This window comes from Gavialis gangeticus, unplaced genomic scaffold (genome assembly GCF_001723915.1).
Source record: "Gavialis gangeticus isolate Ggan-Ray unplaced genomic scaffold, GavGan_comp1, whole genome shotgun sequence".
Classification (NCBI taxonomy): Eukaryota; Metazoa; Chordata; order Crocodylia; family Gavialidae; genus Gavialis; species Gavialis gangeticus.
The window spans coordinates 70196115-70221617 of NW_017729034.1; the positions used below are offsets into that span (position 1 = coordinate 70196115).

Below are 25503 nucleotides of genomic sequence, written 5' to 3' on the forward strand. Positions count from 1 at the left end.
AAAAACTTGTTTTTTTTAAATTTCATTAAACAGCCTTCTGCATAACAAATCTGAAGCTGGCCCAAAAAACAAAAACAAAAACAAAAAAAACAAACAAAAAAAAAAAAAAAAAAAAAAAACCAGAGTAAAAGTTCACAGTCAGTGCACTCAACAAACAGGAGATTAAAAAACAAGGTCCATAACGCCTGATAACACTACAACTTTTTTCGAACCTAGAAAGTTCAAAAATACTACCTATTAACTTACAGTTCTCAATCAAATGAGAAACAGGAGAAAGAACAAAAAAGGTAATGGTCCATATACAGTAGTAATGGCACTTTCACTGAAACATGCAGCTTCTTTAAACTTGCGGACACTGTCACAGGAGCAACATGTGCCAAGTAAAACATACGGGAGCAGCAGAAGAAGTGACGCTTGTCACTTGTGCAGTCTTCAGTCATGGTGAGTTTAAATTTTATACTGTTTCTCCGCACAGTCTTTATGTAAATATTACATACAGTAGTGATTAACAGATGCTTTGCCAGGAAACAAGAAGGCAGAGACTGAGCAACTTCATTCTTCATCTGTGCAAACCTGAAAGACACACAAAACAGTCAGCAACCACAAGTCTAAGCTGCACGGACTCCACAGTGGGGGCAGAAAAAAATGCCACAGGCATCTTCTTCCTGCTCACCAAAGTGGAACATTGAATAGATAATGTATTTTTGCCATTTAAACTATTCCTTGTGTATGTGGGTGTGTACATGCACATGCATGTATGCGCGCGCGCGCACACACACACACACACACACAGAGAACAGGAAGACCCAGGTTCTTCACAGGATTCAGTCTCTGTGACGATGCCAGTTTGTGACCTAATAGGGAGTACAGCCACAGCAGACAGCTGCCTGGGGCTGTGGCAGTGCTTCAGCTGACAGGAGAAGCAGCATCCTTTGAAGTATAAGCCACAGCAAACAGCTAAGTGGTTCTTGATTTGGCAACTTGCTGAAAACCAAATAGGGTGCACACCACTTAGGTTCTACTGTACTCATCATCACAGCCTGCTCCAAACCATTACCTCCAATTACTTCCTGTTACCTGTCAACAATACCCCACGTCCCATGGAGGAGTACCCAGGGTGTAGGGATTTTGCAAGAAAATGTTCCTCTATGTTACCTGAACTAGAATAGTACTGCAGAAAACACGCCCCGCCCTGCTCCCCGCCCATAGAAGCTAGATAGTCTACCGGGTCCTCTTCCTGACTCTGGGAGTCTATGAGTCCATTGTCACTGATAGATTAGTTTAGAAGATCTTCAGGTAAATAATTCAAACAAAAGTTACAATAAAAATTGCAACACAGCTGATAAAAATGGCAGGAACCAAAGTCTTTCCAACCCACTGAACAACATACCTATGAGAAACAGAATTTTGGGGAGAGCAGGGCCCTTTCATCCCATGTTTCTGAAACATCCGTGAACATCCCATTCTGCCACCTTGTCTGAAATTCAGTCTCATCTTGGATTCAGGTGAATATGGTATTTTCTTTTTATTTACAGTACTTACTTTTCAGCAAGCCGTTACTCAAATCACTGTCAATGTACTCATATATGTGTGGGAGCCCCACTAACAGCACAATTGCTATTACAGTTAACTTCTCACAACCTATTTTTTTTTTTTTACAGTTAAAAAACTTGGAGGCCAGATTGCTTTAATCTATATTTAAAGCCCTTCAATAAAACTGGTCAGAGCATCTTGTGTGATATGCACAGATAGCACCCACCGCAGAACATTCCTTTGACAGAGGTGATGCAGCCACCAAAATCAGCAACCAAGAAACTAACCAGAACATTTGCCAGCACCACGAACATTGTGCATGCATTTTTACAATGACTCTTTGGATGTATCACCCTAGTACAAGATATTGCCCCACAGTTGTACCTACAGCTCACAGAATCATCCGGTCTTTCTGATTTGTATCCCACTATGATCCTAAAGCCAAACCAATATAACAAACCTTGACAAAGGGATGGTCGAGGAGCTGGCTAGCTGTCCATCTCATCTTTGGATCACTTTCCAGGCAGTGAGATAGGAAGTCCTTTCCTTCTGGACTTACCCTTTCAGGGATAGGAGGCTTATGACCCATCCCCACTTTATACATGATCTGGAAGTTGTGCTCGTATTCATGCCATGGCCGCTGCAACAGATAACAAGACTGCTGAATTCCGGGCTTAGTGAAGAGATTCAATAGTCAAGGGAAGCACTCAGCTCTCTGGCTCAGAAAGGCTAGTGAAATAACCAAAGCTCATGGACTTAGCAGCATGAATGCCATCATTTTACAAAAATCTAAAAACACTAAGATCCTCAGATGAGGCTCTGCAGCTCATCATCTTCAAACACCTGACAGATATTAGCTGGCTTGCTTAAGGCACTCAGATACTGTAATAAGCATGGCATAGGAAACTACACAGAATAGGACATCCAGGATCCTGAAGGCAGGCTTTAAATACATTTGTATGAAAGCAAGTGAGGCAAAGTCAACCCTTTATGGACACAGTTCCTATCTCCAAGCTGTGTTAGAAGTACAGCTTTGACTGATAGCTGATAAGCAAGACAGAAATGCTTTCTGTGGTCATTGGTCTGAAGCTTGCCTAAAACTGCAGTGGGGTGGAGAACGTTCTTCTGTACACATGCATTGAGCATATTTATGAAACAATACAGCAAATCTACGTAGGACAGAAAAACAGAGCATAAGGAGAATAAAGAAATTTAAAATTGATCATCATAAAAAACCAAATCCATTACATGACAACATTTCTAGTGGTCAGTGTACATTTCCTAATGATTTCACTGATTTCTTTGTGGGATGTCTCAGAGATAGAGGGTGTGCAAGACAAGTACCACAAAAAGTCTGAAAACCATTTCAGGATACAGCTGAGCAACACTCCAAAACTACAAGTATTTCCAGAAGAGGAAGAGAAAGAGATTCTGCTTGGAGGAAAAAACCAGAAAACAGATTGTGGCTTGCAGCTTGAGTTGACACACCCAAGCTAGCCATAACTGGCTACTGCTAGCAGCATCACCACAGTGGCACAGAGCAAACCATGAGCTAACCGCGTCAGTATTTACTCAGCTTCCTGGCTGGACTTTGCAGCCTGCACAAAGGTCTTTGCCACACTGCTAGCAGTAGCCAAGCTAGCAAGCATAAGTTCAGGTATGTCTACACAAGCTGAAGAGACCGTAGTGTAAATCATACCCAATGTCCCTAGAAAAATACTTTTCTATTTCCAAACATGGATGTGCCATCTGCAACACAGTGAAACCTCAGCCTTGGAAATTAAAATGTTTCCAAGCCTGTAAAATGGATTTTTCTTTGTGGGGTTCCAGCTAATAGCAAATGCATATCACTTTTACACTGTTTACCAGTGAAAATTGTCCAGGCCTCTTTTCTGAAGATCAGAACCTACAGCCGAGATCTCTCTCAATCAGCCTGGCTTCACACAGCATGTGAAATGTCCTTACCTTGCCGGTGACCATCTCTATCACAACACAGCCCAGACTCCAGATGTCTGCTGCACGTCCATGCCCCTCTCCTTTAGCTCTGGTAATTACTTCAGGAGCCATGTATGCTTTGAAAAAATACAAATGTTAGTGTCAGTTTATACAAAAGAAGGAACAGTATGTACCAAAATAAAAAGCGACTGAAAAGCCACCAAACCCTGTCTGATACATCTGCAGCAATTTACCACTAGCTACTCTTTGCTTGTTAGAACATGTCATTCACTATGAAACTGCTGTCTTGTTTTCTGAAAGACTTGCAGCATATGCTTCTTTTATACTGAGATATTATAGTTAAAGATGGAAAAACTGCATATTTTCAGTTATTTTCCCTTTCTTAAAATAGAACAGCTGTGCAAAAGGACACTATACTATTTTGGTAAGGGTAGAGGATGGTGTCCTCTCAAAATGTGATGGTCCTGCAAAGTGCAGTTGTATCGCTCCAGAATTGTTACCCAGTTAGGAGGTCTATGTCTTCTGGGTGCAAAACTTGGTGGGAACATGTTGATTCAAACTGAGATCTGATGTGACAGACCTCCACGGAGCTACAACCATTCACACCAGATCTTACATTAACAAGCATGCTTAGAAAAAATAAGCATGTTAAAAAAACACAAAACAATGTAGACCAGAAAGTTAAATACGGTTTGCTGTTTACATAGCCCAGAGGTGCTCTAAAGAAGTGCACAATGCATAAAGTGAGAGATTCTGGAAGCTATGTTCTTCTTTCCTTTGTGTAAACTCTGCTGTGCTGTACTTTGTACTTCCTTCTCTAGAGACCCATCCTACCAGTTAAGGTCGTCTCAGTGCTCCTTCTCTCAATATCCTACCAAGTAAGATTGCCAGAGCTCCACTGAAATTTGACCCTGCACTGCCCTCTGAGTTTCATAGACGGTAATGGGGCAGAAAAACATTCTGGCAGTCTCTCTCACCTGCAGTTCCCAGAGTACTGTTCACTTCTCCAGGCATTGTCTGTGTGTTGTTCTTTAATTTAACAGAGCAGCCAAAGTCTCCCAGCTTAATAAGTCCCGATGAGGTAAGGAAGATATTAGCTCCTGGGAAGCACACAAACATTTAACAACTTGTTAAACTGCTGTTCAACTGAGGAGTCAGGTTTCAGTACCATATGCTAACTGAAACCTTGTAGCAGAATCATAGGAAACTAGGGTTGGCAGGGACTTCCAGGGGTCACCTGGGGCTCCCTGTTCTAACAATTAGTGAACACTCCTCCAAGGGAGGAAAATCATACAGTGTGCCTCCATAGGTACTCCCTAAACAAAGGAGGGAGGGTACTCCCCCTGGAAGCAAGGGAATTCTGGGTCCTGATTACTGGTTTTGGTACTGTTTCAGCATTATTCATTCATAGACGCTGACTACAATACCTAAACAGCATTGCAAGAACCCAGGACTCTCCTTCCTCTCTCCCAGGGGAGTGCTTCCTTCACTCAGCTACAGAATTGGGCTCCTTGCTTGCTCTCTCTCTCTGGCCCCATTGGTAGCTTCAGTGATCCAGTTTCAACAAAAGAGGTGCAGTGTGCATTTAGCTCATCTTAGCCATAATGGCACTTTCCTAGAAGATGTGAGAGGTGGGTATGAATCTCCTCAGGCTCTGGAAGGAGTTGAACACTGGTCCCTACTTCCTGGGCAAGTGCTCTAACCACCAGGCCATTGTGCAGACGGGTTTTATGCTATTAATCTCCATTTCACATAAGATCCCGACTTCTGTAAGAATTCCCCTCCGAAGCTAGGCGCCTAAAAATTAGGTATGGGAATGCCTACATCCCTTTGTGAATCCCGCCCTTGGCCTTTCCATCTGTTTCCCACTTTTGCACAGGAACCCTCATCTCCTCTTGCCTTCTAGAATATTAGCTTGTCCAGTTAGCATAGCATCATTCTTCAACAGAGATACTTTTGGAACTAAGGGGAAAAAAATAACCCCCTGAAAATGCTCAGTATATAGAAAAGCAATATTGGTCAATAATGGTGAAACACTACCTGTCTTAAGCAAAAGTTCCTCAGCAAGTACCAAAGCTTCTCGAAGCGGCGTTTAGTTATTTAACGTCAGCAAGATAGAGAAAGAAGTTATACACATAATAGTATTAAAAGGAGACTGTGTGCAACAGAAATAAATTCCGTTCCTTGATTACCAATGAAGTTTTACATGTTGGGAAAGAATGGTTACCTCCAGAACAATGACTGCAGTTCCACAAGGCTTAGTGTCCACATGTCTTTGCTTCGGGGGGGGGGGTCTTAATATTCAGCACATGAGACTGGAATCCTTTTACCAGCCCCTGGACTGTCATTCCTCCCACCCAGGACAAATAGCAGAGGGGAACCAAAGGTCCTCCCAAACTTTGGTGAACATTTAAATGTTACCAAAATCTAGTTGCATGTAAAGAGGGCAGGGTGATAGAGTAAAGATGAGCAACACGTCTCGATGAGCCACAGTTGCTGCATATATAAGTACATGTCCTTCCTTCAAGTTTCTGCATACCTATTGTGCTTCTAGTGACTCAGAAGCAGTGACGTGATGTGTAAAGGGTGGATACTCAGACAAATCACTCTAACTTTAACTGTAAGACAACACTGCCAAAACAGGCATCAGATGCCTCCACACAGGACTGTTGTTCTGTAAACGTATGAACTAACCCTTTGGCAGCTGTCCAGGTTCATGACACTAATTGCCCTTCTACTATCAAGGATTTAAATGAATGGATAAATTTTGAGATAGCTTGTCTATAAACCTGCTTACTTCATGCCATTTAAAACAGTTACAACCAGACAATAATGCCTCTTAGTTAGAAAATCTGAGATGGAATTTGGCAAATTAGTAACATCTTCCCCCAAATAAATCCAGATATTTAGTTTCTCCCTTAAGGCATGGTCTTAGGTTGCTGCCGTCTATAACGTCTTTGTGTGGTTATCATAACCAGCAAGCCTGGAACTGAATGAACATAAAAGTATTCAATGCCAGACACGGGCAACTCTCTTGGATGTAGTTGGGATCGATATTAAGCCTGTTACCCCATTCTGCCGGCCCTCACTGACTGATACCACTCTGGTATGTAGAAACGAAAAATATCTGGGACTTCTCATGCCCAGTCTCACAAGGGATTTACAGGCCATCTGCAATCCTGTGAAAAATGTCCCAATAAGTTTTATAATGGTCAGGATGAGATGGAGCAATAAGACCTACAGTTTAACCGAAGGATAAAGAAGAGGTAGCAGGTGTTTTATGGGCCTCAGTCCTTTGAGCAGCTGCTACTGATGCACACTTGAGGACCTCACTGATGATGAGGACCTAGCTCTACAAGAAGAGACTGAAGAGGATCTCAGAGTTAGTACCCAATAGGGTCAGAGTGCAGAGACTTAAGGGAAGAAGGAACTATGAAGGTGCTACCCTGAGGATATACTATCTTCAGCTCCTCCTTTCCTGAACTAATTAACCCTAGAATCCCTATTAGATACATAAAAGTCATAAAGAGAATGCAATCTGGGGGGAGTATCATGAAGAAGCAGTCCTTTTATCACCTTGAGATAGAAACAGTACTCTCTCAATGAAGGAATAGTACTCCTCAAGAGATGGTGGGGTTTTGTAAAGCAGGTTATAAGAAGTTCTCTCGTTTGGACCTCAGAACCATACTTTCACTGGCAAGCTAGAAACAAGTACCAAAAGTGGTAGCACAGTGCAGACCATAACAGTAGAGACTCGAGAAGCATTCAAACCATGAGATTAGTTTGTATGATGAACCTGCATGCCATAGTCAGTAGCATGAACTACACAACACACTGATGGCACCAACGCTGTGCATGCCAAAAACCTCAGTACCAAAAAAGCCTACTGGCAATATTGAGTCACCAAGCATCAGTACCAAGAACCCTGTTGACAGTGCTGCAGTTCTGCAAATGAATGCAGAAAGAAGCTTATCTTTAGCCAGTGCTGAAGCTTGGAAACTTAAGTTCTTCTCAGCACAAGGCTAAATGACACCCTTTGATAACGAACGAGGTAACTTCAGCTTCTTTTTACTTAAAAATCAATCAGAAAGTGACCCATGCCTAAGATATTTTGTGGAGTAACTATCTTTTCTACCCTCCCAGGAGTCAAAAACAAGGACCTGAAGGCATGAACAACAGAAGAGTTTGCTCTAGAAGGTGCATGAGGCCTAACACTGGAGCACTCTTAACTTAAAGACTGTTCTCTCCCAGCAGTGTCCCATGTACTAGGATAAAAGGCAGGTCTCAGTGAGTTGTCATGTAAGAAAAGTTTCAGGTGAGCATCAGCTGTCTTCTGCCTTCATTTTGTGAATGATTTGGGGATTGAGAACTGTTCAGGGATATGTCCTTATATCAGACAGAACTGGCATGTGGTATGGCCATCTTTGAAGTGTATGGCTCTTGCACAATACAGGTAATGTTTAAATGTAGGAGATTTGGTTGTAGCCACAAGTAATAAAGCCCAAGTACCCAGGTACAAAGAAACAAAACACCTGAAAAGAAACTAAGAAAAACCCAAAGAGGACTAGAAATAATGACTACATTCATCAGAGCCTAATATACAACAAAAACCTAGCCGCAGCTTGTAAGGAGCAAAAATATGCAAAGGACCCTGATCAACCCTTTAAAGTCTGGGGACAGATGCAACTTCAAAGGACACTGCTGGCCAAAAGATGCCCATTTCAAGCATGTAGGACGTATATGAGCCCTAACAACGGAACACACATGAAAGACTTGACTAAAGAATAACTGGGTATTTGCTGATAGAGAAAAGCAGTCCACTGAGGTGTGCCACAAGGGAGAAGTGAGAATATTCCACAGAAAAATCAATTTTACTTCAGGCTCCATGTACACTACATGATAATGTCCCACGTCTATGCAAGCAAAAGTATGCAAGTACATGATCATGAGTTGCCCCCATTGCAACCTATAAAATCTACCACAATTTACTTAATTACCGAGGTTGAGAGTATAGATATGCCTCGCTGGGATTACACTCAGATTACATACATGTGGCATTCTAAATGAGTCCCTAATATGAACGGATTCATCCACCAAATTTATGGATGAGGGAAGTCTTAAGTTAAGCCCCCTTTATACAGATGACCCTTTCACAGTCACCATGTTAGCAATAACTTGACTTTAAGGATTAGGAAAGCCCTATCTAGAGCATGGAATGACCAGCAACAACCCTGACCGCTTCAACATCTGAAACTGGAATAGCTCCTAAACAGCACTCCAGTACTGGACATGAGGAAAATGAGGCAATGAAGACCCTATTGGATAATACAGCGATACAACTCCATGAACTACTAAATACTAGTTTTTGCTTCACACAAGAGGAAGACGCACTCCTTGTCATCTAGAAAGTACACCATAAGCTTAAGGAGGCCCTACACAGATACAAAGGGAATCCTGACTGTTTACACGACCCAATTTCCAGGACAGACCTTGGATTTTAACACTTCCTCTTCCAAGAGGAAGCAACCTCAAAACTGATCAACCTCAAATTAAACCTTAAAGTAATCACCTAAATCTGTATGACCACCATATGCATGGTGCTTACGGGAAGGTCAGAGGCGAGTTTACAACCGGAGAAAAAGCCTTTGCCCTGAAGGAGAACAGGAAAGACAAGAATGCTTGGGGATGAGATTAAAAGGAAGGGTGATGTTCTCCTATAAAGATGCCAAAGCTGACTCAAGAGTGGCCTACCTGGGTGGGAGGCCTCTGGGTCGTGGACAGTTCTTTCCCAAATGAGGTGCATGAGGCCAAAGGACCAAGAGCAACTGGGAATCCCTTAGACTGCTGCGATGATTCAGAACCCTGTGAGCAAGAGGGACATAGAAACCCAGCATCGTTGGGTTGCACTGTCTTATCAAACTGAGCATTCACAGGGTATACTCTGAGAGCAATTTTTCTCTGCCTTCTTTGGTTTCTCTGCCATTGTTGAGGAAGACATATCTTGCTAAACTAAATAGGAGAACATTCCCAAAAGAAGCAGAAGAGAAGAAGCCCTGATCGTGACAATGTAAGTAAAAGGAATGAAACAAAAGGAAAGAGGAAGTGTCCCTGTATGCCAAAAAAATCCCAGGTTTTGTAGCTCCAGCCTGTTTATTGTAAGGGACAGCTAAAAGCCAAGTTGTGTAGACTAACTAATATGCATCATAAAAACAATAAATAAGCATAATTTAAGTATATTAGTCTTTAGTCTCCCTTCAAATTAGGACAGCCTTTTACCATTAAAATAAATGAATCACTCCTTAGAAATCCTACGTGCTCTTCTTGAACCCTGACAACTGCACGCTGCTCTTCAGCTCCCCAAAAACTCCATAATTTCTTGAAAAGACCAGAACAATAACAAAAAAAAGTTGGCAGGTTACTGGTGTAAGGGTCAGAAGTCTAAGGGGTAGAAGTCTAAGGGTCAGATTTCAGTACCTGGATTAAGAGCCCTAGGGCTCCCAGTGTCCTCAAAGGAAGTTACGGAAGTGCCTCATGGGCAACTGCTAATAGCTTATAAACTGTCCAGGTATGGGGCCAAGACTGTTATTAACACAACTGCTGCTCTAGAGTAGAGAACTTTCTTTAAATCTCCATAAATGACTTCTGCAACTATTTCTTCACAATACTTTACTGCAACAAAACACCTTTCCTTATTTGCTTATTTTACCATTTACCTTTAATGTCTCGATGAACTATCCCGTGTTCATGCAGTACATTGATAGCAATGGTGATTTGCTTCGAGTAGAGTCTGATGACATGTTCCTGAAGGCCCAGCTTTGATACCTCTTCCAGTGTGCCCTCATCACAGTACTCCATGAAGATGTACATTTCCTCCTGTGGTGGGAACAAAATTGGGGGGTTGTGTTGGTCTTATTTTTAATCTTTAACATTTAACATCTTTGATGTTTAACAGGAGTTCCCTCCAAAACCTAGTTGTTTTTTTTCAAAAGAGTGTTAGTTTCAACTGGGATTATCAGGACTATTAAACCACAAATTTCATCATATTATTCTACATTGACAGACTTATTTTTAGCATTATGTTCTCACATACATAAACAAAATCTCCTCTGTGCATCGTCCTGTAATGATATAACTAGCTGCGATACTAATACAAATTATGGATGAATGAATCCTGGTAGCCCTCAAAGAGCTGGTAGAACAGTTTGTAATTTTAGAACAACATACCTTATGAAAAGCTGGCAGGTATATTGTTGAGTGCTATAACATCAATTTATGTATACTGGTTTTACTCACGTACCACATGCCCCAAATAAGACACACCTTGTTTTGGGAAGGCAAAAAGAAGGTTCCTTTTAACCAACCTATTTAGAACGGGGTTTTTCATTTAAGACATGCACTCCAATTTTCAACCACTAACTCTTGGAAAAAAGTTAAGTATGGTATGTGACTAAGTTATTTAACAAAAAAGCAACAAGCAAAAAAGACTAGTTATTTTATCCCCCTCTTGTAGATTCTAATGTCTCAAAGGCTCTGTGGGCCAATTTTCTAGTTTCTCTGACTCTACATGGGCTATTTTTTCTCTAACTAGTAGTGAAGAGATTCTAGTTCTATTTGAAAGACATCTGCTTTTTGAAATGCCTAATCTATGCATTGCAATTTTCTCTTAATTTTCACATGAAGATTTTTTTTTTAACAGGTCCACATGCTTTGGAGGAGAGGCACTAAGAAATTGTGTCCTATGCTGTTAATAAAGTGCTTTTTAGAGCTTCTGGATGTTTGTAGCTTTGTCTACAAAGGGAAGTGATTGCATGCGATGGAATACCGCTATAAATTACACCAGGGTCAGGAACACACAACAGTGTAACTATCCAGGGACAGCAGCATACAGAACTTCATCACCACGTGGCACAGGGACAGGTAATAGTCTATTTGCCTTCAGCAAGTGGCTACAGGCTCTCTGGGCTCCTACTCACATGAGGGTAAGTCTGGAAATCCAGTGCATTGGAGCAGACATGTTTAATTGAGTTTGCTGGAGCAAAGAAATTGACACGCTCTGGCAGCTTCATGCATCATGTGTATCAGTGTCTCCATGCTGACAAAACGGTGGTGGGGCACTTTAAAATAAAACACGTCCAATGAGCTTTAGTTTAAAGCACCCTGCCGCCATTTTTTCAGCATGGAGACAGCAATGCTGTTACATGTGATGCGCAGGAGTTTTTAATAGCGTGGCTTGCTACTTAAAAGCACCCAGCACCACATCCCACCATGTGTAAAAATGCTCTCCAACAACAAGCTGCAGACAGACAATGCCTACACTGGTAGAACTCACTGAAAAAAATTTATCCCTGATTCTCTCTCAAATAATTCTCAACTGGATTGGGCAACTGTGCATTCTTTTTCTATTCCACTGTAAATGTGTGCCATCTGTCCATGCCTTAAGTTAGTTTGTGAGTTTACTTAGGACCAAATCTTGTTTCATCTCCATGCACCTATGTGACACTTACATAACTGCAGTTTTTGGCACTTATGTGCAAGCTTGAAATTCAACATAACTAGACCCATCCCATGCCTCCACCTGGGCATGCTCAGGATGCCACATGCTGACTGCAGACGTGCTCGGGTGAAGCAGCCACCCAGACACGTATAAAGCCAGATTCATCCTGAAACTAGTCACAGAGAAACATGACCAGTAGGTGTTTGATGTCAAAGGAAGAGAAAGGAGACCCTCTACTTTTTAACCAATGATTAACTACAGTGGGGTTGGTAACCTTTTCAGGCTGTGAGCCAGAATGACACAGCTTGGATCAGAGGCAGGCAGGCAAGCACTAGGACCCCACCATTACTGCAGCCCCCAAAGGTGGGGTGGGAGCACCCACTACCATTGCTTGTTCCTACTGCAGCACAGAGGGAAGCACCTGCTGCTGCTTTCCCTTGCCATGGTATGGGTGGAAGCACCTTCTTGCCAAATGCCACATAAGTCTCACATCTGCGTGCCAGATCCAATGGTTCTGCAGCCCACAGCTTGCTAATGGCCATAATTTGCTAACCCTGATCTAGTGATCCAAGGTATTTGGGCCACTGTCACGCAGAGTGTTTGAATTTGTGTCTCCTGCTTCCTAGTAAAGAACACCAGACCACAGACCAGGCAGTTGCAGTACACCCTCTAGACCTCCTCTTGAAGCTGACCCACTGCACCCCACATTTAGTATCTACTGAATAAAATGAATAAACAGCACTGAAAATGTTCCTGCCCCACTGGCTCTAAAGTCCCAAACTAGAACCCCAGTTTTCCTCCCATACAAGGCAGCATCCATCTCATTAAGCCACACAATCTCGCTTGCTGTTACACAGCTGCACACATGCCACTCAGGCACCTGAAGTGAAATAAGATTTAAGCTTTAGTATACATGTTCAGAGTTAAGGCAGAGCATGTAACGTACTACCAATTCATTCCTAACCTTATTGCACTCTCACTTCCCTTTTAAAGACCAACCCCAATAACTTTCGACAACTTACTTTTGACTAAAATCTTTTCTAGATTCAGAGAAATGTTGTAAATCACAGAGATTTGCTGGGTAATAAGACTAAGTTAATGTACAGCGCTGTGATGCAAGAAGATTTGTGATCCAGAAACAGGAGTCTGAATTCCATAAATATTTTCAACTCACTAGCTTACCCTGTGCAGCTCCACCCCAAAATAACGAACCAGATTAGGGTGCTTAATGCCTTCAAAAATTTTCAGTTCATCTGCAGTTTCTTTGATGGTCTTGTGATCGTTGGGTTGAAATCTTATCTGCAAAAGTAATTATTTTCATTATTGCCATTTCATTATTTGTTACCTAAATGTAAAACTACTAAATAAAGTTACCAAACCAGGATAACACCTAAGAAGATTTTCTTTTTATAAGTATTCTTCATTTTTTGGATTTCTAGGAAAAGATTTATATACATTGCAGGGGAAGAGATGGTGCTATTTGAAAACAAAATGCGGTTCTGAAAGAGCCTGTGCTCTAACTCATATAATGTAAACCACAACGACTCAAATATATGAAGGTCTGCACATATCAGTAGTGTTATCAGCGTAGAAAAGCTTCATGAAGGAGCAGGCTGTTAGCTAACAGGAATTTAGAAGAGTTTCCCATTTCTAAATCTGTTCCAAGGACATGGAATGGCATGGAAGAACAACAGGTGCCGCTGGTGGTAACTGATGGAGCAGATCTCATTTGCACTCCTACAATGAAGCCGTGATGAAGTTTTCTAGAGAAAAAAAGTTAGAAAACCTTCTAATAAAAAACTGATTTAATTCTTTCCTTTTCAATATACTGCAAGGTCAAACAAAAGGCTTAGTACAAAGTAGAGAAGATACTATTTTTAATCATATGGTTAAAGTTAAAAAATAGGTGAATACATCAAGTTAATAATAGACACAAGAAACATAAATGTACCTCTACTCACTTGAGCTGCTAGGACATTATGATTAGTCACCTCCGTGTAAATTTCAGAACATGAGGTTTTGTACTCCATTAAACAGTGATAAAGTTAAGTTCAAGGAAAAGTAACAAATGGTGTCCAAATATTTTTCCTTGCCCATCTTACTCTACCTATTTGGCATCTAAGTGCAATCATGTTCTGCTCTGCTCAAGCCCCTGAAAAATCATTAATGCTTCTCCTAGTTGCTGCTTTTTTGTGACAAAGTTTTAAAGCTACGCTGAAGGCACATTACAGAAGAAGATGCATTAATACTTTCCAGAGATTCAAGCAGGATGGAATTTAAATGTTTAAGTACCACTTTCATGTCTAATCATGGTATACAATCTGGCCAATGTCTGTAAAATCAAGTATTTCCCATGTCATTTTCACTGGTGTCAGAGAAAGTATAGCTGAGACAGTATTGTTGTTTAAATTCTTATTTTCAGTGGGTTTTTATTATATACTGAACTGAAGCTTCACTGGTTTCTCCTCAGCTCTGGAAGGATTCATTTTTAAAGTCTGAAGAAAAACCCAGGGAAAAAAATAGTGCTTTTCAGGGAAGTTAAAAAAAAAATCCAATGATATTTTACACTTAAGCAATTCCAAAAAGACTCTGAACTGAGACTATGAAACATAGCTTGTATGTAGTCCTTTATAAGAAATTAACATGTTATTAATCAGATATATTTTAATTTATTAAAATATAATTAAGTATTCTTTATTAACCAATTTCAAAATATAGTTATAAGGGCTGGGAAATGTCATGCTACATATTTAGCTTATTAACATAAGGTCCATTAACTGCACATCTCTCTCACATAAACCTTAGGTTTTCCAAGGCATTCCCCAAAGGCATACATATGCTTGTCTCGATAAAGAAATCGCACCTACAAAAACTAGGGGCTTATGAATTCTAGAGGGAGGACACTTATTAGGAAATTATGGTCTTCTACAAAACAACAGGGTCCTAAGTCACTGCTATTTGGTCAATGGGCAGGAATGATAGACAAGAACTCATTTGGCTTTTAATATATACCTGACACTGAAAGTTATAAATGAAAAACTGGAAAAAGAACTGAGCCCCCACAAAATATAAACTGTACTAGTGGTGAGTGCATACTAGATAATATCAAAGTCACTGATAATTGGTAAAACCCCCTTGCTACCTCCACATGCCTGTGGAGGTATGAAAGAAAATTAAAGATTGACATAAATATCTTATCTCAAGTAAAATATGGTGGAAAACAGAGAATGAGGGTCTCAGTTCCTATGCAGCTTTACTTATTTCTGTACTGAAAATTAACTTATGACTAACCTGGTGAGTACAGAAAAGTTTTGTGACCCAGCCTAGCTCACTTAAACTACAGGAGAAGCTGAAAAAATCTGGTGTGACACTTCATATCTTTTTCTCTAGGGAATGAAGAAGGAGGGAAAAGAAGAGGAACACAATGTAACATAAAATACCATAGAATAACATACAAATTTTCATGCAGCTTTGATTTAATAAAACACTTTGAGAAATTGAGATCCTTGTATAAAACTTGGCAGCAAACATTAATTAGGCTTTACAATGTCTCTGTAAAAAAGATAAGGCTTACTATGATGAAGACCTGGAGAAGAGTGATCTTGCACTAGACAGCGTATCTGAATCTCTCCCAACCATGCAGTTGGTCCCATAAAAGATATCACCCACAAAAAAATCTCGCCTCTTACATAAGAATCACTACCAATTTTACAGGTATGAAAAAGATGGTTAAATCGATTTAAACAACATAAAACAGGTGATCATTAGTAAACCTGGGTATCCAGAGTACAAATTCATATTATTGTTCCTCTGCTCTAAAAAATCCAACAAAATGGTTCAGACTGCAGGCTAGACTCATGCTGATGGAAACAAAGTAACCCTTAAATCAAAGAACAGTTGCTCTTGTAGATAAAGTACTCACTTCTTTCATGGCCATCAGTTCACCAGTGTCAACACTAATACAGGTATAGACTTTCCCATACTGGCCCTCACCTGTAGAATTACAAAGAACAATGGCTCAAACATCAGATCATTTTCCTTATTCAATAATGACTATAAAAAAGAAATGTCTCTGCCCAGTGGGGTTTATTGCCTTAATTTGCTTTTTCTTTTAAAAACTGATCTGAATTTGTAATGCTTCTACATAATTATGCATTTATAATTCTGAGTTCAAGTATGTTAAATGTGGACATGTTAACTAACAGATTGCTCTGGAATATAAACGTCTTAGGGGGCACATCTACATGTGCATTAAGGCACTTTTGCTAATGAGCATTGAATTTAGTACCTCCAATGTGAGATACTAAACAAATGTGCATTAGGCTGCCTTCAAGTAATTAATATGCATGGTTTTTAAGTAATGCTTAATGCGCAGTAGCCTATTTTACTGTGTATTAGCATAATCACACTTTTTTTAGATGACATTAATGCATAGTAAAATAGGCTACTGTGCATTAAAGCACACATGTAGACACACCCAGGTATATGCAGTAAGAATTTAAGAATCTTCATATACATTCAGAACTAGCATCCGAGTGTGGCCAATAGGAATTACATCAGCAAGTGCTTACACGTCTGTCTGAATACAGAACTCCTTACAACTTAAATAGGAATTGAACCTGTGAAGGAATGGCAAGATCAGACACTATGAGTAACTGCCTTTGAAATTAAGCTAATCTGTGTATGCTGCTGAATTCCATCCACATCAATTATTGTTTCTGTCTGACCAATGAGAACTTTACTGAGAACGTGAGTAGTAACAGTACTTTATGTTGAGTATTCTGTCAGTCATCCTTGCATAGTAAAACCAACTATGATAATATTGGCAAAGGAGCTGCAAGTTTTGAAAAGCCAACTAGAAGGTGAACAAGTAATTCTGAATGCAATATTTTAATTGGAGAGACAAATCTATTACAAAACTTACCTATTTTGTTTCCTCTCTGCCACTTGAAAGTCACCTTCCTCAAACCTACATGCATAACATTATCATAAGATTTTGGGGTGTCACAAACTTGGCCAATTATGTTCTTGCTTCTCATCTCTCTGTATCGCCTTTCTTCAAACAACTGAACAGACTTCTGAACAGCTTCAATGGGTACTTGCTTGGAAGCTATGTCTAATAAAAACAAGAGTCACAAATAATTTTCTTTGTTTAGGATCCTATGCTGCTAGATCTGAATTGATTTGAATTGATCCGAGTTGATTTTCCTTATTGAATTGAGTCTATTCCTTGGATTTTTGATAGCCCCAGGATCCAGGAAACAGCCATCCCCTATCCAATCAGCAGGGAGCAGCACCATGTCCTGGACTCAGCACCTTCTACCCAACCTGCAGAGGCAAATGGGAGGGGTTCTGTGAGCCTCACATCAGAGAGAGACCAATTTTTGAAGTTTCCAGGGTGCCCGTGGAAGTGGCAGCTGAGGAGCTGCAAGCTCCTGCTCCCCAGCTGCGGATGCCACTTCACAGTGTCCCCAGCACCTAGGGAACTTCAAAGAATGAGTCAGCAGTGGGATTTAAAGTCCCCAGCAAGGGAAGCTCCACCCCCTCCACAAGCCTGGTCAGAGCTGCAAGGCACAGGGTTTTGACAACCAGGTGATTGTCAGCCCAGCCCAGACAGTCTCAGGCTCTAACTGACCCCAGGACTGTTCCAGCCAGGGCTGACAATCAGCAAATTATCAGCTCACTGCACTGCGGAATCAAACTGACCTGGTGTAGTCACATGCCAGCCCCAATGATCAGATGATTGTTGGATCCAGCTCCAGACTACACCAGAGCTGGTTCAAGTTCCCAGTGTGGTTCAGGGGGCTAGAGCTGATGATCAGCTGATTGCTGGTCTTGGCTAGACCTGTGGGCTCTCCTCTTTCAACTTGCCAGTACTTTGGGGAGCCTAGGATCACAATCATGTTGGGATCTGATCCCTCATCCCAACAGTCTTGCTTCCTGCCATGCACATGTGGCAAACTGATTGTTGGAATGAGGGATCAGATCTCATTGTCATTAAATGAACACGTGCCAGGGCTTTTAGTGTGCATACTGATACATTGGAATTATGACAATGTTTGAATAAGGGAAAGATGAAATTGTTACGGATTCGTTCCACTTGGATGAGAGATTTTTCTGAAATTTGAACAATTTTTATATGCTTTTTGAATCTTTAGAATATCTTTTTTAAAGTATCTAGCAGTCTCATATAACATGGACTTTTAAATCTCTTCATTAAACCAGTAGCAATAAACATGCAGTCAATTCTTGGTAACAAAGGGGCACTAATTGTGTTTAGCATGAACAGCATATTTCTTCAAATACAACTTGTGTTTTTGCTAGCCCCCTCCTGTATGCAACTGGGATTCTTCTGGCTTACAGAGGCATGCAAATATTTTCACAATTAGCATCGATGACTTTAAGACTAGTTTAAGGAACCTGAAATACACTGAAGTGGGCGGCATCCCTTTGCCTTTTACCTTTGGTCTGGTTGATGAGAGTTCGAAGCTCCCAACTCCTTCGGGATGATGCACTTGAATCTCCTTTTGGATACGATGGTTCTGTAAAAACAGCATTGTGAGAAATAAATGTTCCATGAAGGAGATGTTATAACATTACTTTTATGGGAGTCTATAAAATGTAGTGTCTAAGAGAACTTGTTTTAATGCATTTTACTTACATGCTTATCTACATGGGCTGTTCATAACCTGAAGGAGGTGGAGGTCAGAAGACCAACCACCAATAAGGATCTACTCCTTGTTCCTACCACAGTGTTTCAAGTAAGTAGTGGTTCTACAGGCCTTGCAAGTACTGATGAACTACCAGGTACAGAAAGAGTTTGCTTCTGATCTACTGCTGGATAGGGAAAATCCTTTGCAACCTAATTACCAGTGCTCTGTACCAAAAAGAGTAGATTTGATCCTTGAAACACAGTGTTAATCAGGGGTCCATTTAATTTAGAATGCTGCAATAGAACAACTTAATAGTATGTCTAAAAAAAACAACCTGTTCTAAATTAGGATGTCCAAGCTGTACCTACAAAACAAACATATGCATGTTAGGAAAATATGGACACTTAGCTTTAAAATTTGCCCTTACAGCTAAATCCAATAAAGTAAAAGCCATGCTTCAACAAAACGAATTTTAAGAATAAGGGAAAAAACTGTGACTGGAAATTTGGGGATGGGGGGAAGAGACAGACAGACAGAGAACACCAGCATATTAACAACGTGCAGATCTATGTCACAATCTGCTATCAAGAAAATCACCTTCTCGCTCTTCAGTGGGACTTGAGTGACGACTCAGAGACCGAAACTGCAGTTCGGCTGCTATCGAAGCCAGTCGATCGTTTTCCGGGACACTGGAACCCCTGTCAAAGAAACCACTACACTAATTAACAAACTGATTGCACTTTTAAAGTGAAAGAACTACTGAAAAGTTGATCTCATTAATGAAAAACACACACAAGCAAAACTGTCCCTAGGAAGAACTGTGTATCCTCTGTATTTTCCTTTCTAGTCAATAATGTTGCTTAAAGTCCTTGAGAAGGGACGCCATCCTACTCTGCCTAACTGAAGATCTGATCCCCTTCACCTCAAATTAATAAAAATGGGAACTAACAATACTCAACACTTTGCCGGACCAAGCCCCAAGTACTTAAAAAGTACAATCATTCCTCATTTTTGTGTCTATTTAAAAGTTAAATTCTACCAGATGGCCAACCAGAATCTCTGCCGGGTGTAAATACATTTGGGTTCGATCCCATAAAGGATCTGGCACTGAAAAATACACCTGGACCACATGTAGAATCTAGTACAACCCTGTGCTAGGCATCTACACTCCCCAACATAGTGCATGGGGAGTCGGGTGGGATCCACAAAAACAGGAGACTGAGTATGAGACCACCTAGAGACAGCTAGTAAGAAAATACTGAAGATGGGGATGAAACCTAAATCCTGCCCCTTAGGCACTTCATTTATCCATTCAGGAACCACTGCCCCAAACCTCTCCCATAGCTTTCCTGTAAAAGAACTGGACAGGGCTCATCCTTTTCTTTAAAACAGTGGTGGTGCTCCTTTCTACATAATAAGCCTAGAGAATGTTCTACCCACCAGGCTACAAGTTTTACAGAACAAGGGGCACTAGCTGCACTTCCTGTTCAAGTTGCGCCACTGTGCAGAGTTATGGGGCTAGAGAGAAAGAAATGACGCAACAAAAGGAAGCACTACTGTCTATACACGTGCTCTGGGATGGGTGGGGGAGTGTTTTAATTAGAGCAGCTCAATGCCACAGTGTTATGTGTATCCATTGTCCCGCATTTCAAAATGGCTGCAGGGGTGCTTTAACTACAACTTGTTCAGTGATTAATCAAGTTGGTTCTGACACATTCAAATTAGAACATGTTGAAGCGTGTGTACAGGCACCCCATAATGCTCACCTAAGAGAAGAGAGTCCTATGTTCTGGTCCGTTCTCCCAGGACTGTATTCTGTACTTCGTCCAACATCTGTCTAATGTAAAATACCAAAAAATGCTCTGGGGGCAGAACCAGAAGTTAGGACTGCTCTGAATGCTAGGCTATCGAGTTATGCTCCCTCTTGCTCTTTCACTGGCCCCAGGAATCCTTCATTTTTGCTGCAGTGTCACACTTTCAACAGGAGGAGAGAAAAATGCTGCCACACACTCCATCTCTCCCCACTGGAAAGCCTATTGCCTGATGGTGACAGAAGTCTCCAGGTGGAAGATGTGGATTTGAATCCCCCCAGCTTAATAAAGAAACTGAACCTGGACAAGTGCTTTAACCACTAGGTTATCATATAAAAGGCTGCCACCACCAGAACATCAAAATAAATACAATAAATAAATAAAATTTCCCTTCACATTCTAAAACTAAGTAGCGACTGCCACTACTTTTTGCAAGGAGCCCAATCCTGTTAGTTAGGCATGCTCTGAGAATACCTATTAAATGAAGCCAGTCAGGGAACTTATATAATGTCTAGTTTCTGGGTCCTGGTATATCTTAGACAAGAGATACACACCAAGCTTCCCAGCCTAGTCAAGACTGAGACACTTCTGGGCACACCTAGAAGGTCAACAGTTGGTGCCGGGGACCTCTGAAGTAAAAAAGTAAGACACCTGTTGAATACAGATGTCTGCAGGATTAGATGGCAGCTGAGCAAGGTGCTCCAAAAGTCACAATTCTGAACTCTGGTGTGTAAGGGTCATGTTACTCCCACTTTGTCCAGATATACTGTCCTTTGAATATGCACCAATTATCAAACAGAGGAAGGAAGGCAGGCAGGAAGGAAAGAAACTTGGTCAACTAGTGCTCTAGATTTGTGACCAACAGCAAGCTCTCCTAGCTTGGAAATTCAGCATTTAAACAGGAAAGGTTAGTACAGAAGTAGCAGATATAAATTATCATAAAGCTTGGTATATAGGCTACTAGTTAAAATTACTTTGCATTTTCTATTTTCCAATTATAATAAACACATTGTGTATTTTAACAGCATTAATTGAACGATGGTAGCATTTGTGCACCACAACCAGTTTAGAAAGTCTCTGTATTCAATAAACTGTGTGCACTTTATATAAATGTTTGCAAAAGATATAAAGCTTTATTTCTATTGTATTCCAGTCACTAGGCAACACTTCCTTGAAATGCAACAAAACATTCTTCAGGGAAGAGTTTTGATTCGTTCTCAGAAAATCTTCACCATAAGCACAATCTCCACATACCAATGTTTTGAAAAACTCACTTATTTTTAAATGCTATTTGGAGGTTATCAAAGTGCTATTTAAGAGATTGTTCATTAAAAAAAATTCACAGCTGCTGCTGCAGAAGAAAACTTTGAAGTTTATTATTCCCAACTCTCAGAAAAAATGGGAATATAAATAGTATTAAGAGCAGCATTTCAAACTCTGGGGGATAAACATCTTGGTGAATTCCTTTTCAATATAAGATAAGTTTCTATCTAACACTGAAACCATTCTATCAACCTAAATGTGTGTGACTGCTTTTTAGAAGTCATGCCACAATTCTCTGAAATGTGCAGATGCTTTTCTTTTCCTACCATAAACTATTTTTAATCTTGCATAATTTGACAATGTTTTTATTCTGTAATTGTTCTCTCTTCTTTTAACCATTCTTTTATTTCAAATAAAAAGGCACTCATCTCTCAGATATACAAACACACATGCCTCCCTCTACATGTTACATTTATGCTGTGATTAACATGTTCTCATTGTGACATAAATGGGCAGGGTGCTACACATGAACCCAATTTAAGGTACCATAAAATGGAAAACAAGCCATAAAAATGTTCCACATTCAATGTGGATTTTTTTTAATGGACGGTTTATATGAACTTTGCATTTAACATGCAGTTGGAGCCAACAATCAGTTGAATGTAAGGGGAGCTGGTTTGACACTGGCTGGTTTGAGATTGCAATTCCAGGCTCTCCTGCACGGCAAGTAGTAATGGAATGACTGGTATCTGATCTCCAATCCAAAAACTGCATTTCTTGCCATGCATATGTGACATGGCAGGAGGCAATATTGTTGGGATTAGGGATCAGACCCCTTCATACTGTTAAATGAATGTGTGCTAGGGTACCCAGTAATTTAAAAAAAGGGCACAGTATCCATATCAAGTAAAAATTTGTTACTCACATTCAGCAGTATAGTATCATACCAAGGCATAAAATAGTAAAAAATTGTAATGTTCTTCCTCATCTGCTTCTATTCAAAGAGTGATTTCTTAGACAACCCTTCAACTGCTCACATTTTCTAGGAGAAAACTTTAAAAAGAGCAGATAAAAGGGGTTTGGGGAGAGGGGATATCCATTCAACATACTCTATAAAACATTAAATAGTAAGAAGCCAATTTTGTGTCTGGCTCTTGGAAACCACGTACACTACTCAATGATAGTCTTCTTGGTTATGAAACTGCCTCTTAATGAATGTTAAAATAAACAGGACTCAACAGAACATTATTTAGTTGTGAGAAGGACCTTGAAAGTGTATGGTACTATCACTGGGTCTTCTTCAATAACTGGTTTAAAATGGGAGCACAAAGAATATTTGGTAAACACACAAATAGTACACAAAGCTATTTATAATAGTTAAAATTTTGCCCACATTTATCCAGGTAACTATGAAGTCTTATTGTTGCCTTCATTTTTCTTCCTCTCTTTCCCATATAAGCACTTGCTAGATGCATTTGTTGTATCTTGTTTCAAACAAGGCTATGTTCTCTTCAGACAGAAACCAGGTCTGTATAATGGCAAACACAATAGGGCTTTTGGTACTTCTGCAGCACAAACTACAAATAAGACCTATGACCCCACTGAGATTCCAAATCCTACCACTGTTTAAACAACAACATTTTTAATACTATAACCTCCTAATGTTATATTAAAAATAATAATACAAAGTTTTCAACATCTGCTATCATGACTCTGCATGTGAATAGAATAGCATCTCATGCTTTTAACTGATAATATTTAAAAGAAGCAAGGTTTGTTTGGTAGTATGTTTTACTGGGCCAGCTGGACCAGCTATAAAGCTCGTCCAACAAAAGATATCAAGCACACCTTGCTTCTCACATATTTCCTGGACCATCACAGCTCCAACAACATTGCAGCTCCATTTGAGAGAGGCACTGCTAAAAACCCTACCACAGTATCACCCAACCTTTTTGGAAGGAGTATCACAAATTAGCCCTGCACCTTCCCCACGTGCCACTCTGATCCCCCTCCCCTGCCTTATCTTCTGCTCTGCTTTCTGCTCCCTACCCTAACTGCCACTGTTGCCTGTCCCCTCCCTGATCTGCAACATGCCACACACAGAGACTATCTATGCCACAGGATGACTAGCCCTGCCCTACCACCAACAAAATGTAAACTAACACTCTTGCTATAAAATTGCTGGTCAAATACCAACCAAAGTTGATACCACAAGAAATACCATACCTTTCCATTCAAAAAGAAAATATTTACAGCCCAATATTCTAATAAAAGGCTATTCCCTTTTGTAACATCTTTCCTTGACCTGTGAACATGCTGCACCACTAAAATGCATTAATTTTGTTGCCCCTCGTTAGGTTATTTGCTGAGTGCTGCCAGAGTACTCCGAGCTATAGAGGAAAACATTGTTTCAGACAGAGGAAGCTACTGGTTTCAATTAGATAACATGATTGGAATCAACAGACCCAAACTCAAGCATTTCGGGGGGCAGGATTGACAGAAAAGTATGGTCGATTAGTACACAACGATCAGAGATTATGTCAAACCAATGACACAAGAGGATGGACTGGTGATGCAGTGTGGCAGGGAAGAGAGAGAGAAAGAATACAAGGACAACTTGAATAGAAGGTAGGGAGAGCAGAAATAAAATGAGACTCAAACAGAGGAATATTCTTGATGAAGGCAAAAGAGAACAACTAAAAGCTACCATGGAAAAAAATGACAGCCATTTGGATGAACTGGAGGGAAGGAAGGATGGAAAGAAGGCTGCAGGTGCCCACGCAAGAGTTTGCCAGAACCTCAGTATTTCTGTGGTCAGGATGTAAATGGAAAAGGAAACTTAGAAATAATGGAAGAATCAAGAAGGTTTGGCAATAGTCCGATGTGAGGAAACAATGAGAGAAGCATTACATGTGACACCAAGATTGCAAGCCTGAGGAAGATGCCAGAGAAATCTGGCCAGCAAATGTACTGATGATCTTGGAAAATGGTACTACTTCAAAACATAGAAAGTAATGTTGTTGTGTGGTTACCAGGCACAGGTACAAGACTACAAAAATTACAAAACCACACAAATAACCTTATTCTTCTACCCTGTAGTGCAGGAGTGTCAAACACTCTGGGGGCCCTGATCCAGACTGCAAGGGCCAGATCTAGACTGCAGGGGCTCCTCCAAGGCCAGACCATGGGACCATGTTTGGGTGGCAGCATGGATCCAGGGGCATGCAACTGCACAGAGCTTCATGTGGGTAGTGTGGAGCCAGGATCTTGTACCAGCAAAGAACCAGGGGCATGTGGTAGTGCAGAGCTCTGACTGGGCAATGGTATGGAGCCAGGGGCCTGCAGCTTCACAGAACTGCATTTGGTAGACATGGACATGACTACAGGTGGCAGCCCCGTGGCTGCATGCTGCTGCCCACACTGTCACACACCCTGGCCAGAGGTCTGTGCTGCTGCACACCCGACTCCTTGACCATACATGACCTGGTTCCATGCTGCCTAAATGTGGCTCCATGTAACTGCAAGCCCTTGCCACTGTTAATTAGCCACAGTTCTGCATTGCCAGTCTAATGAGGCTCTGTGCCACTGCCCATCAGCACAAAACTCTAGCCAGGAAGCTGCACAGAGCTGGGGGTATGTGGCAGTGTGGACAGCAGTTTGATGCCCATGATCATGTCCACTGGAACCCCAAATTCTGCTCTACTGCACTTGCCCAGACTACAGTTAGGTCATATGGAATGGTTCCTCAGGCTGTACAACCCCCCTGCTAGAGAAGAACCGAGCCATTTTGAAA

At 40.8% G+C, this 25503-nt stretch overlaps 1 protein-coding gene across 1 annotated transcript in view; it reads right to left on the bottom strand.

The window, feature by feature from the left end:
• Positions 1 to 25503, bottom strand: part of MAP3K4 (mitogen-activated protein kinase kinase kinase 4) — a 159923-nt gene that overhangs the window by 5137 nt on the left and 129283 nt on the right. The window contains exons 18-27 of the mRNA XM_019526945.1: positions 19234 to 19334; positions 18445 to 18525; positions 16908 to 17099; positions 15906 to 15976; positions 13166 to 13282; positions 10203 to 10362; positions 4467 to 4589; positions 3499 to 3605; positions 1994 to 2173; positions 7 to 573 (exon numbers count right to left, since the gene is read on the bottom strand). Coding sequence (XP_019382490.1) covers positions 553 to 573; positions 1994 to 2173; positions 3499 to 3605; positions 4467 to 4589; positions 10203 to 10362; positions 13166 to 13282; positions 15906 to 15976; positions 16908 to 17099; positions 18445 to 18525; positions 19234 to 19334 — 1153 coding nt within the window. The 3' untranslated portion in view covers positions 7 to 552. The remainder of the gene's footprint in view (positions 1 to 6; positions 574 to 1993; positions 2174 to 3498; positions 3606 to 4466; positions 4590 to 10202; positions 10363 to 13165; positions 13283 to 15905; positions 15977 to 16907; positions 17100 to 18444; positions 18526 to 19233; positions 19335 to 25503) is intronic.